Source organism: Carassius auratus, unplaced genomic scaffold (genome assembly GCF_003368295.1).
Source record: "Carassius auratus strain Wakin unplaced genomic scaffold, ASM336829v1 scaf_tig00034597, whole genome shotgun sequence".
Classification (NCBI taxonomy): domain Eukaryota; kingdom Metazoa; phylum Chordata; class Actinopteri; order Cypriniformes; family Cyprinidae; genus Carassius; species Carassius auratus.
In genome coordinates, this window is record NW_020526165.1 from 81,509 (window position 1) to 98,474 (window position 16,966).

The following is a 16,966-nucleotide window of genomic DNA, read 5'->3' on the forward strand; positions in this document are numbered from 1 at the left end:
ATGGTTAATTTTCACAAAAATATTAAAATATAGAATAAAATGAAAAATACATAAACAATGCTACTACTACTAACAATCAGCGAATCAGGAAGCAGCAGTCAGAGCAGCGATCATCATGTGATCACCGTGTCGGAGGACGAGGTTCGGCTCTAAAGCGAGTGACCGTCAGGAAAGCAGCAGGTCCTGATGGGATTTCGGGCCGTGTTCGGTCCTGCGCTGATCAGCTAACTGGTTTGTTTACATCCTTTTTTAATGAGTCTTGCTACCTCGGTGGTTCCCACGTCCTTCCAAAAATCTGTGATCATCCCTGTGCCTAAGAACAATAATCTTGTCTGAACGACTATCGTCCAGTTGCCCTCACATCAACGGTCATGAAGGTCTTCGATGGACGGTTAAAAACAACATCTGCTCCTCCATCCCAGATACTTAGGACCCTTTTCAGTTTGCCTATCGCCCCAAAAGATCCACACACATCAACAGCATTAACAGGAACTATGTAAGGCTGCTATTTATCAACTATAGCTCAGCTTTCAATACTAAAGTCCCCATAAAGCTAGCCTCTAATCTTATGGACCTCGGCCTGAATTCTTCACTATGCAACTGGATTCTTGATTTCCTCCCCTCAAGTGGTGAAAGTAGGTGAAAGATTGTACCATCTGGATGAAATTCAGGGTCTCACCAGCAATCCTAAAAACTTTCTATTCTGGGGCTATAGAACGTGTATCGACTCAGTGTGGAATGGGAACAGCTCCAGTCAAGACTGCAAAGCCCTGCAGAGAGTTGCGTGCTTAGCTGAGCAGGACATCTACCTCAAACACTGCAAAAGCAGAGCTGTTAAAATCAAGGACTCCGTCCACCCCAGTAACCATCTTTTCACTTTGCTGCCATCTGTTAAGCGCTTCTGCAGCCTGATGGCAAAAACTGAGAGACTCAGGAGGAGTTTCTTCCCCCAGGCCATCGGGATCCTAAACTCAAAACCAGACTCTTAACATCTACATGTCTCCAATTAATATTCACTTGATCAGTAAGATCTTCATTACTCTCTACCTCACATTGACGCACTGACAGTGTCAACCTGTTTGCACATTCCTGTGTATCTTAATATTTAAGACTACAGTGTACTTTCATGCACATTTTCTATTCTATATTTAATTCTACAGTATACATATTTTTAATATATTATATTCTTATATTTTTATTGTTCACTTTTATTAAATATTTTTATAGCTTTATGTATATTTTCACCTGTGTTGTTTTCTTTAATAATTGCACGGTCCATGGAGCGTACCTAACTCTATATAATTGTGTATTTGACGAATAAAAATCTTGAATCAGTATGTCGGTGCCACATTTCCACTGATTTGAGGAAATCTCTTTTACAAAGAAAGGCTGTAGACTTTGCTTTTGTCAGTGGGAAAGGATATCTAATGATCGGACAAAAACTACTTACATCTGCACACACTTCTAGACAACGGTGTTTAAATTTGTGTAAAAACAGCCGAAGTGGACCTGAACCTCCCAGGAATGGCAGCATCCAGCAGGTGACGGCGGTTTGAGACGTGAACCAAACCTGTCCCAAACCTCAGGTACTGCTCCAAACACATGCTTCACACAGCACTGCATCAACACGGTCGGGAAACATCCTTAAGAACGCATGGGAAGCGGAGCAACATGTGGTCTGAAATGATCTGGAGATGCAAACAAAACAGTACAAATTTGGATTGGATATGGATGATCGGCTCTGAAGCGGCACGAAAGGAGCTTTGATTTATCCAGACGCTTTGACCACAGATTGAGCCGTTTCACCACCTCAAGAGACAAAACACAGAACCTGTCAACTGCATTTACAACAAGAGCGTCCATGAAAAATCATCTGAACCAATGATCATCTCCAGACGATGACTGAAAGACATGAATGTCATATTGAAAAGATCAGGAGTATCAAAATGAGGAACTATGAGAGTGATTGATTTGCCTCATTAAATCACTAGTTCACCCACAAATAAAAATTATGATTAATAAAAAAACAAAACCAAGAATTAACATTTTATAAATTAAAAGAAAACATGGGGAAATGTATAGTTTTTGTATTCCCGTGCGAAATAAAATTGATCCAAATATATATATATATATATTTTTTATTATTTACCAAATTAAATAATTAAAATATAAAATACAAATAATATAAAAAAAAGAATGTAAAAAATTAAACAATAAATTTTATACAAATCTTGTACAGATGGTTGGAAACAATACAATGGACAGCAAATGGTAACAAAATTATTTTTTTCACCACAAGTACAAACACAACTAATTCAACTTCATTAACGTCCAAACAAGTGCATTAAAGCACTTCAGATTGGAATAGCTCCATTTGAGATTTAAATCAGGTTTGTCATCATCACCACCTCGATCTAACCTCGAATGTATGTTTGAGAAACCCGTAGAGACGTGCTCAGACAGCGAGACGTTCAGACGGAGGTATTCTGGGAGGTTTGGGTTCAAACAGCTCTCTGGGATCTCGGAGCAAACGCTGCTCTTCCCAATGCCATGTTATCTCCATACTAAAGCTTAAGTGCTGTTTGATAGCCTTTGCAGATATTCTGACAAATGTTCAACAGCTATGAAAACGGCACTAAAAGACTTTAATGGGAGATTCCAGAGCTCTTGCACAACCTCTCTCCCCTAAACGTCCTTTAAAAGAGCACATAACTCCAGAATGTGAGCTGCGCTGAGAAACCAGCTTCAGCTACAGCTCAAAAACCAACCCTACATCCTCTTGAATTCGTCTGCCTCGAGTCGACACAGTAACAGACATTTAAAAGAACAGATCACTCAAAAACAAAAAAATTTCCACTCGCATCTCTTTTCAATGAAGGAAATCTGCTCTAACAAAAGGGGTTTTGAAGACTTTGAGAAAAGAACATTTAAGGAACATATTTTTTCATTACTTAAAATTATTTTACAAAATTAAACATTTAATTTGAAGTGAAAACTAGTCGTTTTCTCGCTTTCTTCAATTTTGTTAAATTTCTCAGAAATAGATTTCTTAAATTTTACATTTCTAGTAAATGCATCTTAAATTTAAGGATGTTTAGATATTTGTACTGGGAAAAAAGACAAAAATACTGAAGACGACATTCATTTTTTTGCAGTGCATGTAACATTTAATGCCATTTTTCTTTTACGCCTGGTCTTTACACAATTTGTGGATCATAAAAAAATAGTTTAAAGAGAGTTGGTAGCCATAACCATATAGTAAGTTGCTATACACTGACTTTTATAACAATTAGAGGATAATTTTTAATCTTTAACCTTTAGGAAGCTTGATTGCATGTGTATTCACTTTAGATTTAGCAATGAAATAATGAACTGAACAGTGAGTGCATGAACTGATAAAAATAACCTTGGATAAAAGCACCTGCCGCTGGAATGCATGAATGATCTAAAGCTTAAAAAGGTCTGGAATAACATGCGTGTGAGTAAAGGAAGAGTTGATGTTCCTTTAATTGTAAATCAGCACTTTTAGACTGACTTTCTTATAACTGTGATGAAAGATCAACTCTCTGAAGAAACAGAGCTGATGTGCAGATCCCAACATCTTGAGCGCATTAGATCCTGTGTGTCCCGTCGTGGGAAGAGACCCCTGGAGAGACGAACCCAGCCAAGAGCTCCAGCACAAACAGCTCTTCTGCTCTGACGGATCTGCTGGCGTATTTACACAATCCCTGATCGCATCCGGACGACCGTGGGGTTGATTTCAAAGAGAGACCTCTGAGAAGATGCAGTTCGTGAAACTAATGATCAGAAGGTTTTTTTTATGTGTTTGAAAAGTCTCTCCTGCTCACCATGGCTGTATTCGTCTGATCACAAATACAGTAAAAATGTGAAATATTATTATGATTTTAATCAGCTGTTTTCTGTGTGAATCTGTGTTAAAGTGTAATGTATTTCTGTGATGCTCCGCTGTATTTTCAGCATCATTCCTCCAGTCTTCAGTGTCACATGATCTTCAGAAATCAGAATAATATGATCATTTACTGCTCAAGAAACATGAAGATTATTAGCAATGTTGAACACAGTTGTGATGCTCAATATTTGTGGAAACCATAATACATTTATTTTTCAGGATTCACAGATGAACAGAAAGTTCAAAAGAATTTTATTTATTTGAAACCGAAATCTTTTTAATGTTATAAATGTCTTTACTGTAACTTTTGATCAATTTAATGGATCCTTGATGAATAAAAGTATTAATTTTGTTTTCTTTTAAATAATGTGCATCACAAAAATATTCAGCAGCATAACAGTGTTCAACACTGATAATAATCAGAAATGTTTCTTGTGTGTGTGTGTGTGTGTGTGTGTGTGTTACCTCAGCAGCGAGAGGTTCAGGTTTCCCGTACAGGCTTTGATTTTATTCTGTGCTTCCAGGTGTGTCATGCTCTCCGTTGCAATGCCGTCGATAGACAGCACCACGTCCCCGACGCTGATCTTGGCTTTCGCTGCCTTTCCTCCTTCTGTCAGCTGCATCAAACACACACACACACACACACACACACACACACACAGTTCAGAGACGCACGAACACACATGAAAGCTGCTGTCTTCATATCACACACACATCAGACTCGACTGAAATAGATTCTCTTCCGGTGACCCCTCGATCACTTAGAGTGGATCTGTGAAGCAGATTCAGTCAGAGACACGATGGGGATCATGAACTCTTACACACCAAGCAGAGCTAGTGCAAATATCAATGACTAAACACTTCAATTTCTCCCTCAAATCCAGTTAGAGACTGTGTTTTGGTGTGCTTTTCTGAATGATTTAGTTCCCTTTAATTATAATTGCATTAAAAAGAAAGGCAGAAGTATTTTCTGATAATCAATCTCTTAAACCAATTTGATCAGAATGAACAGTTGCGTTACCCTTATTAGACTGATGATGGACACAAACATATTTTAATATTATTTATACACTATTATAGTATTTATTAATGTTTCAAGATATTTTAATATTATCAGTTTTCATTTTTAGGTCAAGTTAAAAAAAAATGTAATCTTACTTTTAATTCATTAAAACTAAAACTTTAGTATTTTTAATCTTTATAGTGTTTACTAATATTATTATATATTTTTTATATTTTCTTGAAAAACTAAAACTTTAAAAAAAATTTAATATTTATATTTAGCTGTGATTTTTTTTTTCAATTTTAGCAAAACTACCATTTATACTACTATAAACTTATTTTACTTCTGTTAATTGACGAGACATTTTATTTTATTTTTAATTTTAAGTCTAAGTCTTTTAATTTTGTATTTACTATATATATATTTTTTTTTTATATTATGTTATTCAGTTAAGTGCTTTGTCATTTTCACTATTTTTGTTATATTTATTATAAATTTCATTAAATTTTTCATTAAAAACAATTGCTATATAGATGATAACTTTGTCTAGCACTCAAATAAATGTTTAGTATAACCGTTTTTGATAACATTGATAATGTTTGATATTTTTTGCCTTTCCCTTCCTGAATGTGCGATTCTGTCAAAAGTTACCCCTCCATGGGCTTTTCTGATTAACATGAAAAAATTATGATAGCAATATATTATCAATGCTATACTTTATAAATACATTTTTTAAATTTGTTAAATTACGTTTTTATTTAAAGCGAAAATAAACGTATAAAAACTTTAAATACAGTGAAATTAACATTTTATGCCTTTATTTGATTACAACGGTTTCTGATAATAAATTAGTATTAAAATTATAAGTCTAGAAAAATGAAACTAGAATTTGGGGAAAATAAAAATGTTATGGCCCCTAAAAAAAGTTTCAAATGTTTAATTTTAAAAATTACAACTGAATCAAGAAAATGTTTTACTGAAAAACATAAATCTAAAATAAATTAGTCTTTAAATAAAAAAAAAAAAAAAAAGGGAAAAACACACTAAATCTCACTAAAATCCCTGTCGAACAGCTCCTGATTACTGGACTAATTTTGCTTTCGTGCTAATACTGTCAAAACACACACAAGGTTTACATAAACCTTATTTACAATTGTGTTTAAAGTTTTCTACAAGTTATATAATTATGAAAAACAGTAAACAAGTTTCACCCAAATTTAATTTGTCTTTTAATTTATGAAATTTAAACATTTTATTTTTGGTTAATAAAGGGGATTTGCTATTAAAATTAAAACATGGAAGAAATATTTTGTGATTTATTTCTTTAAAAATTAAAAAAATTGTAGCAGTATAACATACATTTTTTAGTAGCACAATGCCTTTATGTAAAAATGAACTTTTAATGAATGCATATTTGTCATTTTACACTGAACTTAAGACTGGTGGTGATGCTTAAGATATTTTTGGTCATTGAGGGTTTCTGTAAAGAAATAGTAATAGATCGTATTATTATTAAAAGATAATACGACTACTAATTTTACTACCACACTAACAATATACAATGCATTATGGAATGATGAGCTGCTGGGTTCATGAATATTAAATCATGTTGTCTGCGTTCGGTCAAACTGATTTGCTGAAATCAAAACAGGGACGGTAATAGACCCCTTTTGCGCGGACGTCACAGGTACGTCACGGCGCTAGCTGGAGGCAAAACAAACGGAAAACTGGAGGCGGCTAATACAAACCAACACAGGGTCGGCTACTCAAGGAGCTTAAAATGTCGTCTTGTTGTGTTGTTGGTTGCCAGAATCGACGGAGAACATTTTATATACATTGTTGTGATTAATTGTGACCGGAATTTAAGAACATGGTAAGAAAGAATAAATACAGAAAGTTTATAATTAATTTATAATTAATACACGCTCGGTTTCTCTATCAGGTAAGTGTAGATGTCAGGCCACTCAATCGGAGGTAATCCTGTCAGATCGTCCATCCAATGAGTGATTGTGTACGGGTCGCCCAATCTGGTTCCGTCCGTTAAAGTTAACTTTTTCAAATAATTATCGTGGTCCCGGACAGTGAGTGACGTTAAATATTCAGATAAAGCAGATATATTCAGATTTTCTCCAGCCATTGTTAAAAAAAAACAAGCTAAGAAAACTCGCTAGCTACCGTTTGTTCAAGTGTTGAGGGGAATCTTTCTGCCTCCAGCTAAGCCCCGCCCACACAAATACGTCACCTTGTTTACCAACTGTAAAAGGGTCTATAGATGAGCGCCAGCCAATGAAATTGCCATATGCGCATTAGCTCCGCCCACTACCGGCATATCTTCTTCTTGTTCGAAAAATATGAAAAATTCTAAATGAACTCCATTATTTTGACAGGAGAAGACAACAAAGAATAGTTTACATATAGCGTATCGATTCAGCGTGGTAAGACTCTCGCTCTCTCTCTCTCTTTGCATGTGTGAGAAACCGCGCTATCAGTAAAGTCGTGCGCCTTCACACAGAGTTTACAGAGCATCAAATACAGGAGGTGCGCTGTGCGTCCACTGAGATGAACTGAAAAGTTCAGATCGCTTGATGGAGAGAGAGAGAACTCTGAAGCTCAGATGCTGAAATTAATGCAAGCGTCACGCGCTTCAGTCTATGTAGTAAACAAATCCGCACATCTCTGCCATTCATTCATTCACACAGAGACGCGCAGAACACGGATTCATATTTCAAACAACTTTTGCGGCTTAACATTTACAGATACTGGTCCATATGGAGATTTGATTTGATTAATTTATGCTAACTTTGACTAATTCAGTGACTGTCCATATTTTCAAAGTTTGATTTTCATGACGTACTGGACTTTGAGATTCCGTCCTCGTCAAGAACCGGGTTTGAACGGGACCTCGGTACCACCGGTACTTAAAAAAACCTGCTACCGTCACATTTACATTTTTTTAGTAGCGACTTGGTACCGAAGTACTATACACAACCACATGCATGACGAATATCATGCATATTTTTTCACATATAAAAAAAAGGTAGGATTTTACCAATCAGAAACTGGTTGGAAAAGTGAATGTGTGTGAAATGGTACATTTTTGTCATCTTTAAAAGACAAAATGAGTCAAAGGATGACTGTGACAGATGTAAAATTCTCTCATACTGAAATGTTCAGTTCATTATTCAGGAACTGCAAATCTAGAGCTCACACGACTATACGTTCCAGCCTACAAATCTCCCAAACACCGCTCCGAGGGAGTCTGATGGGTCACACTTATCCGAGTCATTAGGTCAACGACAACAATTAACCCTCGAAGCCTGAAGCACATGTAATGTCCCGAGGAGACCCCACAACACACTAAACACCTCCAGAAGCTGCACACACACACACACACACACACACACACACACACACACACACACACACACACACACACACACACACACACTTAGCATTAGCAGCAGGCGCAGCAGTCTTTGCTTTTATTAACATCATAAACTAAACCTCAGCCTCATAAAGCACAAGGCAACAAGGATCAAATCCCAGCGCAGAGGAGAGGGACGACCCAAATCACACAACACCTCACAGCTTGCCTTCCAATGCTTTCATTAGTCACACTTCAAGCTACATTTTCAACATGAAAGATTAACAGGTTTTTAACAAACTATGCCGAGTTATGCTGCGTGACCAGAGGAACTTTCCATATCCATATTTTCACACTTAAGCCAAGAGAAATAACAAGGCATTTGACTAACATAATGCAAGCATACAGTATAAACATTATGAGACATTAAATAAATAAATTTTAATGGGCCATGTATACTTTTGAAATTATAAAATTAAAATTGAATAATGTATATGAATAAACAGAAAAGTTACAAGTTACTTCCCAGGTTGGTGACATCACAAACCCAGAAGTGTACATAAACTCCGCCCCCAGGAACATGCAACAAAGGGGGCGGAGCCATGAAGCGCTGCTTTAGAGAGGAAGAGTTGCCATGCTGTCAAAACTAGGGGTGCACATAAAAATCTAATCATATATGAATCATGATTCGGTCATCTGATGTTTCTAATGGATTCAAAGGTTTCAAAATCAATCTAAAGCAGCAGAGACAGAGAGATAGATACATATAGATGCACAGATAAAGAATAAAGATTCACACTGAGCACCGAAAAGAGTAAACGGGGTCTATTCTGACGTCATGCTGACCTTATTAGGAAACAAACAGGACAAATCTCCTTTGTTTGGTATAAAGTGAAGCTGAACGGTCCTCATTACATGTGTTTGGCAGATGAGCAGCTCTAGAAAGCCGAACAGATGAGATATTTGCCCTCTTGGCAGCTCTGAAGATGCTGGTTTAACGCCGGCCTGTAAACGCTAATGAACGGTTGCTCCACTACGAAGCCAAAGCTCTGCGGCCCGTCTCCTTTTATAGCCATCTGAGGGTATCATGGGCCACATCACACACACACACACACACGAGAACCACTGGCAGAACAATGACCCAACATCCACAAAACAGCCGAGCAATCCCAGCAACCAGCAGACTGTTGTGACATTTACAGCCTTCATCTACATCTTCATCTAAGCCACTAAAACTCGCTGCTTCTCAATTTAAACCAAAAAGAGAGGCAGAAATGAAGGCTATAATGAGAGAACCGCAAGTAACGCTGTTTACTGCTGGAGAAAAATAAGTACGTCGGTACAAATAATTACAAGAAGCAGTTCAGAGTAATTGATAAAGAAAAAACACCACATGCTGTAATCCAGATAGGAGTTATATTAAACCAAACTAAATAAGACTATATTAGTTTCAGTTCAGATATTAAAATTAGAAATGTTGCCTTTGTAATTAGATTAAATAAAATAGGTTTTCAAAATAAAATATTAAAGGTGCACTAAGCAATATTTTTATATACATCTAAAAATGTATTATCATTATATTGTATATAAAATAATAATACATATTTTTTATATTTTGCTTTATTTTTATTTAATGTTTGCTTTATTTTAAGTAATGAAAATATTTTATTGTTTTAGTTAAGTTTTGAGGATTAAAAATAATATGAAATCTCGTTTCTGCCACAGAATAAATAAATAAATAAATAAATAAATATCATTTATCAGTAATTTCATTTAATTTGTGTGTGTTTTTTATTCAGCGGCAGAAAAACACACACACAAAAAATGTAATTACTGGAAATGAATGAAATAATGTCAGTTTATATCTTGCAATTCTAAGTATGGTGATACAGATAATTACAGAGAAGCAGTTCAGCGTAATTGATGAAGGAAAAACACACAGTTGTGATCTGATCGTGAGTTATGATAAACCACACAAAATAAGACAACACTCATTTCAGCTCAGACGTGGACGACGGCCAAACGCTTCCATGTGTGCCTCTGCAATCAAACACTAATTAAATTAGGGTGAAACTCCCCATAAAGACGTCAGATGATAAATCTACAGATCATCATTATCTGCTCAAAACCTCATCCGTGCATCCACCATCGCTCCAGATGCATGCAGGTGCCGTCGAAACAAAGCCAAAGGGAAGTTTCCATGCCTCTTTATACGACGAACAACAGCGATCTAAATTAAAATACAGTATTTAGTGACTGCTTGTGCAGCAACACTGATCTACATGTGTGTTCGGCACAGATACGATCAGCACAGCTTCAGCCAGCTGCGTTAAATGACTCCTAAAACTCATTAAAAACTGCGCTGGACTGCTTCGAATCACCTCAAACCACAAGGCCAGTTGTTTCTGGTAATAATACTCAATTTTAGCATCCGGATTTGTACACCTTGTAAAGAACAGAGACACTTAACTTAGCAAACAACATCAACTAAGGTTAAGATTCCTCTTTCAACTGTGGAAAGATATTATTTGGATGTTAAACGTAGTGGAACGGCTGCTTTTCCTCCAGTAATCTTTATCAAGAGCTGAAAATGTGCCGATAGTTGCATGGTTTTGCTGTCAGTGTATTGAGACGATGTGATTCATGTCAAACATTCCTGGAGCGTTTTGGGACAAACCAGGTGTTTTACTGGATCTTGATGAGGAGATGTTGTGTTCCTAAAATACTTCTATTATGTCACACACAGGCTATATTACACAACAAAAGTACTAATGCATAGAAGCGCAGAAATATATGAAATATAATATACTTCCTGACAGTGTTATTGTAGTTTCATTGTGATAATAGTGTTTATTAATAGCCTGAATTAGTTTAGGTTTTCTGTACGTTTAGATTTTAATTTTAATCATTGTTGTTTATTTGTCATTTTTATTAGATTTTGTTTATGTCTTTTTTTTAACTAATCAGTTAAAGTTGGTTTTATTTTCAGGAAATAAATTCATGAATACTGAAAAAATTATTATAAAATATGCATTTATGTAAATATAAAATTAAATGTTTATAATGAATAAAGACATTTAATGATCTATATAAACAGATTTATGGGAGATAAAAATAAATATACATGTTAAATACAAATTTAAAATGCATTTAATTTTTTATAGCTATAAAATAGAATACACACACACACACACACAAATTATATAAATTTAAAAACTAATAAAATTAATACATTACTATAAATAATTATAAAAAACTATTCATAAAGAGAGTAAAATGCACTAAATATATAATATTATAACTATAAAACTAATATGTAACTGATAGAAAAAAGTATATTTTATATATAAATTAGTTTAATTTTTAGTTATCAAGTTTTTCCAAGTAATGACAATATTTGTAAGGTTTTAGTTTTAGTTCAGATAAATTAAATTCTGAGAAGAACAAAAAAAGTCAAAATCGCGATATATAAAGCTGCAACTGCGAAAACAAAAACAACTGGGAGAAGAAAAAATAAATAAATAAAATGTACAATAAAACACTTAAGACAATTGCAAGATGTGAGAAAAAAAAGAAGTCACAATTACCATGTAATATTTTTTAGAAACAGGGTTCTATGAACATTTCTCCAAATTATAAGTACAGTACATAAGTTTTGCTTATATTTTTGCTTTAAAGTCTACATGATAAAGCCTACATGAAGTCTAGTGATGATTAAGCACCCATTTAAGAGAGAGACATGCAAAAGCTTGAACCCATCACGTGTTTGGCTAATAACTGACAGCTAGCATGAGGCTCTTCATCCAGATGTGCTGCAGATGAACCTCGCACAGGAGCATCAGCATCATTCTCTCGTTAATGTGTTAATGCTCTCGATTCCATGGCAATGCAAATCAAAACAACATTCCGCTGCTGGAGGAGAAGATTTCCACATCTGACACTGAAACAACACTTGTATAGAGCTAACCTGAGAGGTGCCATAGAAATAAACCCATAGCACTTCTGGAAAATCTGTTTACGATGATGTCCACTCATGTACGAGTTGTACGATAAAAGTGGATTTACTTTACATGGAGCGAGTTTAGCTCAGATGAATAGTTCTCTCTTTATCAACTGTTAGTAGACAATTCATAGATAGCAAATTTATTTTATAGCATCATAAGTAATATCCAAGACATATTAGATAGCAAAAACACCAATAAAATTAGTGTTACCATTTGTATACTTTTGTTTAATTTGCTGACTGAGAATTTTTTTATTATTGCAAAAAATATAATAATATACCAAAATATATCAAATTTAAAGCAATATAAAACAGCAAATATTATATATATATATATATATATATATATATATATATATATATATATATATATAGGGTTGGGGAGTAACGGAATACATGTAACGGCGTTACGTAATCAGGATACAAAAATCCAGTAACTGTAATCCGTTACAGTTACGTCAAAAAACGTAGTAATCAGATTATGGTTACATTTTGAAAAAAGGGGGAATATTTTCAGAATTACAATGGTTTCATTTAAAACTAAATAAATCAGTGTTTTGGCATAATGACACTATATTAAGCGCAGCTTGATTAATGACTCACGCGAGTCACGTGTGCCACCCGCTGGTGCATGCGCAAATAACAGCTGTTTACAATCTCCTCAGACGCAGATTGAATCACTGCTGCTAAAACGCGCTCATTTCATGGAAATTCCGCTGCTATTTTGTTTAAAAAGAAGAAATTGCAAACAACGTTGTACAGTGCAAACTGTGCCTTCCAGCAAAGAAAAAACTTTCTTCATCGAAGGATTCCACATCCAACCTAAAGAAGCACTTTTTAAAATACGTTTTATATTTGCAAAGATAAAAAATAAAAATCTTTGAATTCTCTATTTTCCTTTTGAAGAAACATTTTCCATTGTCTAAAAATTGTTCTTATTATATTTGCATTGAAAAAAAAATTTATTCTCTATTTTCCTGTTGAAGAAACATTTTCAATTGTCAAAAAATTGTGTTCTTGTTATATTTGCTTGGAAAAAAATGAATTTGTATTCTCTGTTTTCCTGTTGAAGAAACATTTCCTTAAAATTCTTTCTTATATTTTCTTCAAAATAAAACAAAATAATCTGTAATACCAATACCCTGCACTAGATGTCTCTATAGTCCTTTACATATATATTAATTCAGGGCTGTGAAATTCTTAATTAATAAATGTTGTTGTTTTAAAAAAATAATATTTGACCTTGAAGTAATCCAGAAGTAATCCAAAAGTAATCAGTTACATTACTTTCATATTGTGGTATTTGGATTACGTTACTGAATACTTTTTTTTATGAAGTAATTTGTAACTGTAACGGAATACATTTTTAAAGTAACCCTCCCAAGCCATGCCATATATATAACAAATTATTAAATATTTGATAAAAAAATATATTAAAATCAAAAATATTAAATAAAACCAAAATATCAAAGTATTAAAAAACTATAACTTTATAACACAGAGATAGATAGATAGATAGATAGATAGACAGACAGACAGACAGACAGACAGACAGCAATAGAAAACTAAAAAAGGTTAAAAAAAGAAATTTCCTGCAACTGTAATTTACTTAAAATTAGAGAAATAAACGAAAATAAATAAAATAACACTTAAATAATAAAATAATAATTAAAATAAAAATTAAAAAGTAATTTTTTTAAATAGTTTTTATGTAGGGTATAAACAAAACTAAATCAATTAAAAATTAACATAAAATAAAATAATAAAATAAATAAAAAGCATTGTTTCTTAAACTGTAAAATTACTTTATTTCTTTTTCTCACCTAATTAAATAAATACAACTAAAAATACAATTATTTTGTAGTTTTACTTCTCAATATTAATAACGAAAATTTAAATAACAAAACTAAATAAAATACAGAACAAAAAAAGAGAAATAAAATAAATACTCCTAAAATTGCAATTAACTTGTTTACTTGTAACTCTTTCTTCTGTAACCCAAAAAATGTAATAAAAAAAATAAACTAAAACTATTTAAAAAAAAATGGTTTTATATTTCATTATCAATACTGAAATGTAATATATAAAAAAAACAATACAAAAAGCAATAAAAAAAATAAACAAATAAATATTCACTGTTCCTGAAGCTGTATTTTACTTGTAACTCATCATCTTCTCTCACCGAATCTAAACACAAACAGAGAACAAGAGCTTGTCCAAAGTCAGATTACATCCACACCAACACCCGGCCTCCTTGGCTATGAATCCAAACGCTTGCCATTTTTCAGCACACAAATCCACAAAAGCTGTAAATCAGAGAGCGGAGTGAGGCAGCGTGACATGATGGATGAGTTTCATTCACTTCACGATTAAAACCAGATCGCCTCACGCTAAAGCTAAATGTGCTGCGGTCGCGCAGATTTTACTGCCATTGGCATTCACACAAAACTCTTAGCATTGTTATAAGACTCTTTCATAATCACTTGAAATAGCCCGGGATGGTTTGCTCCCCTTTTAAAGGGGAAGTGACTCTGTTAAAGCCTGTAGAAAGAGTCTATATTTAGATCCAGGGAATTCTATCTGAACTGATGATATTTTGGATATAAAGCCAAGCAGAAAATGTTACAAGCCCATAAATGTTACCTAAAGATCGTCAGAACATACTTTGGTCTTATGGGCTGGACGACACTCAAGAGAATGATTTAGAGTTGAGTTTTCCTGTAAATGTGCCATTTTATATCAGATCAAAGCATTCGCACACTTCCATATGATTAGAAAAGCCAGAAATCAGTTTCTTTTGCAGCTCAAGCTGGAAGGATCCTGCACACTTTCATCTTGGCTGAATATCGGAGTGATTCAGAGGTCAGAACAGCTGAACTTTCTCTTCGAAACCAGGGGATAAAACTGAAAATGTTGTGGCAGTGTCTTAACTTTTATAAAGAATATCTCTTTGGATTTGAGACTTTAGTCTTTGCAACTTTACAGATCCTCTTCATGCACCAAGAGCTTGTAACACTCCAAAGAGAAAGGAAAAATTGAAATTGCATCATATGACCTATAGCTAAATTCTCTGTGAATAACTAATCCATCCATTTTCCAGCAGAGAAATGCACAAATTAGAAAAATCATGCTGTTACCATGCAAACAGAAGATGCACCAAAAGAGCTACATATTCATATTTTGCTATGAAAATGTTAAATGCACAGCTTATAATGACAGTCAGTGGTTTTAGGTTTTCATACTTCTATGGCGAGTAGTTTCTTCTCTCATAAAATAATTTACAACACTCTTGGTCTTTATTACCAAACACAAATCAAAGCTTGTAATGCTGCGATTCATCTCAGACCAGTGCTGTGTTTCCCAAAAGCCTCGTAAGACTAAACAGATCATAGAAAACATTAGTGCCAATAGCTTCAATGATCTACTAAGTCTTACAATGCTTTTGGGAAAAGGCACAACTTTGGTTGGTTTGAAATCCCTTTAGAGAAAAAGAAACTGGAAAAAACAAGACAGATGGCCACCGTTGAGCTCTGACAGGACCAGGTTAAACGTGATCTTTTGCCATTCGCTCAACAAACACACACACACACACACACACACACACACACACACACACACACACACACACACACAGTGGGTAAAATAAGTATAGAACATGTCACCATTTTTCTCAGTAAATATATTTCTAAAGAGCTGTTGACATGAAATGTTCACCAGATGTTGGTAACAATGCAAGTAATCCATACATACTAAGAAAACAAAACAAACGAGAACAGAAGTTGTGTAATAAAACATAATTACCAAGGGGAAAAGTATTGAACACTGAAATGTATTTAATATTTGGTACAAAAGCGTTTGTTTCTTACTGACAGCTTCAAGAAGCTCCTGTATGGAGAAACTAGTTGTGTGATTTTGGCCCATTCTTCCACACAAACTTCATTAAATCTGGAAGGTTCTGTGAACCTCTTCTATGAACTGGGATCCGTAGTCCTTTCCATAGATTTTCCATTGGATTCAGGTTAGGTGATTGGCTAGCCATTCTAGCAGCTTTAAGTGTTCGTTACGAAACTGCTAAATTAAATTCCAAGACTTTCAAGGACTACAAGCACTACTTTTTTTGGTTTTCAAGGACTAAAATCAGAGATCTTATGAAACTAATGTGTTATCTTATCCTAATTTATAAAACTAAATGGCACAAATAAAGTGCAGCACAAAATCATGTAATGACAGTGGTAACTTTAAAGAATATTATGGCAAAGTTATCGCTTTCCTTATTCAAACAGTTGTTTTTCATGAATATGATGATTGACCTGAAGAATGAAAGCTGTATCATACACTTTAGGGAAATTATGAGCTAAATCACCACTTTTCAACACTAGGGTGTGTTACAATTAGTGTTGTCAAAAGACTCTGTGCTTCGGTACCAAGTCGGTACTAAAAAATTAAAATGTGACGGTAGCAGGTTTCTTTAAGTACCGGTGGTACCGAGGACCCAGTCAACCCGGTTCTTGACGCATACAGCGCTTTGATTTCCACGAAGCAGAAAACGCCAACAGAATCTCAAAATCCAGTCATGAAAATTAAACTTACATTTTAATATGGACAGTCACAGAATTTGTCAAAGTTAGCATGAATGAATCAAATCAGATCTCCATATGGACCAGTATCTGTAAATGTTGGTTGAAA

The 16,966-nt window shown here is 34.3% G+C and overlaps 1 protein-coding gene across 5 annotated transcripts in view; it reads right to left on the bottom strand.

Annotated features, from left to right (window-relative positions):
• LOC113081548 (PDZ and LIM domain protein 5-like) overlaps positions 1–16,966 on the bottom strand; it is a 74,316-nt gene that overhangs the window by 41,794 nt on the left and 15,556 nt on the right. For all 5 annotated transcript variants that reach the window (XM_026253639.1, XM_026253638.1, XM_026253637.1 and 2 more), the window contains exon 3: positions 4,376–4,527. In XM_026253639.1, coding sequence (XP_026109424.1) covers positions 4,376–4,527 — 152 coding nt within the window. The remainder of the gene's footprint in view (positions 1–4,375; positions 4,528–16,966) is intronic.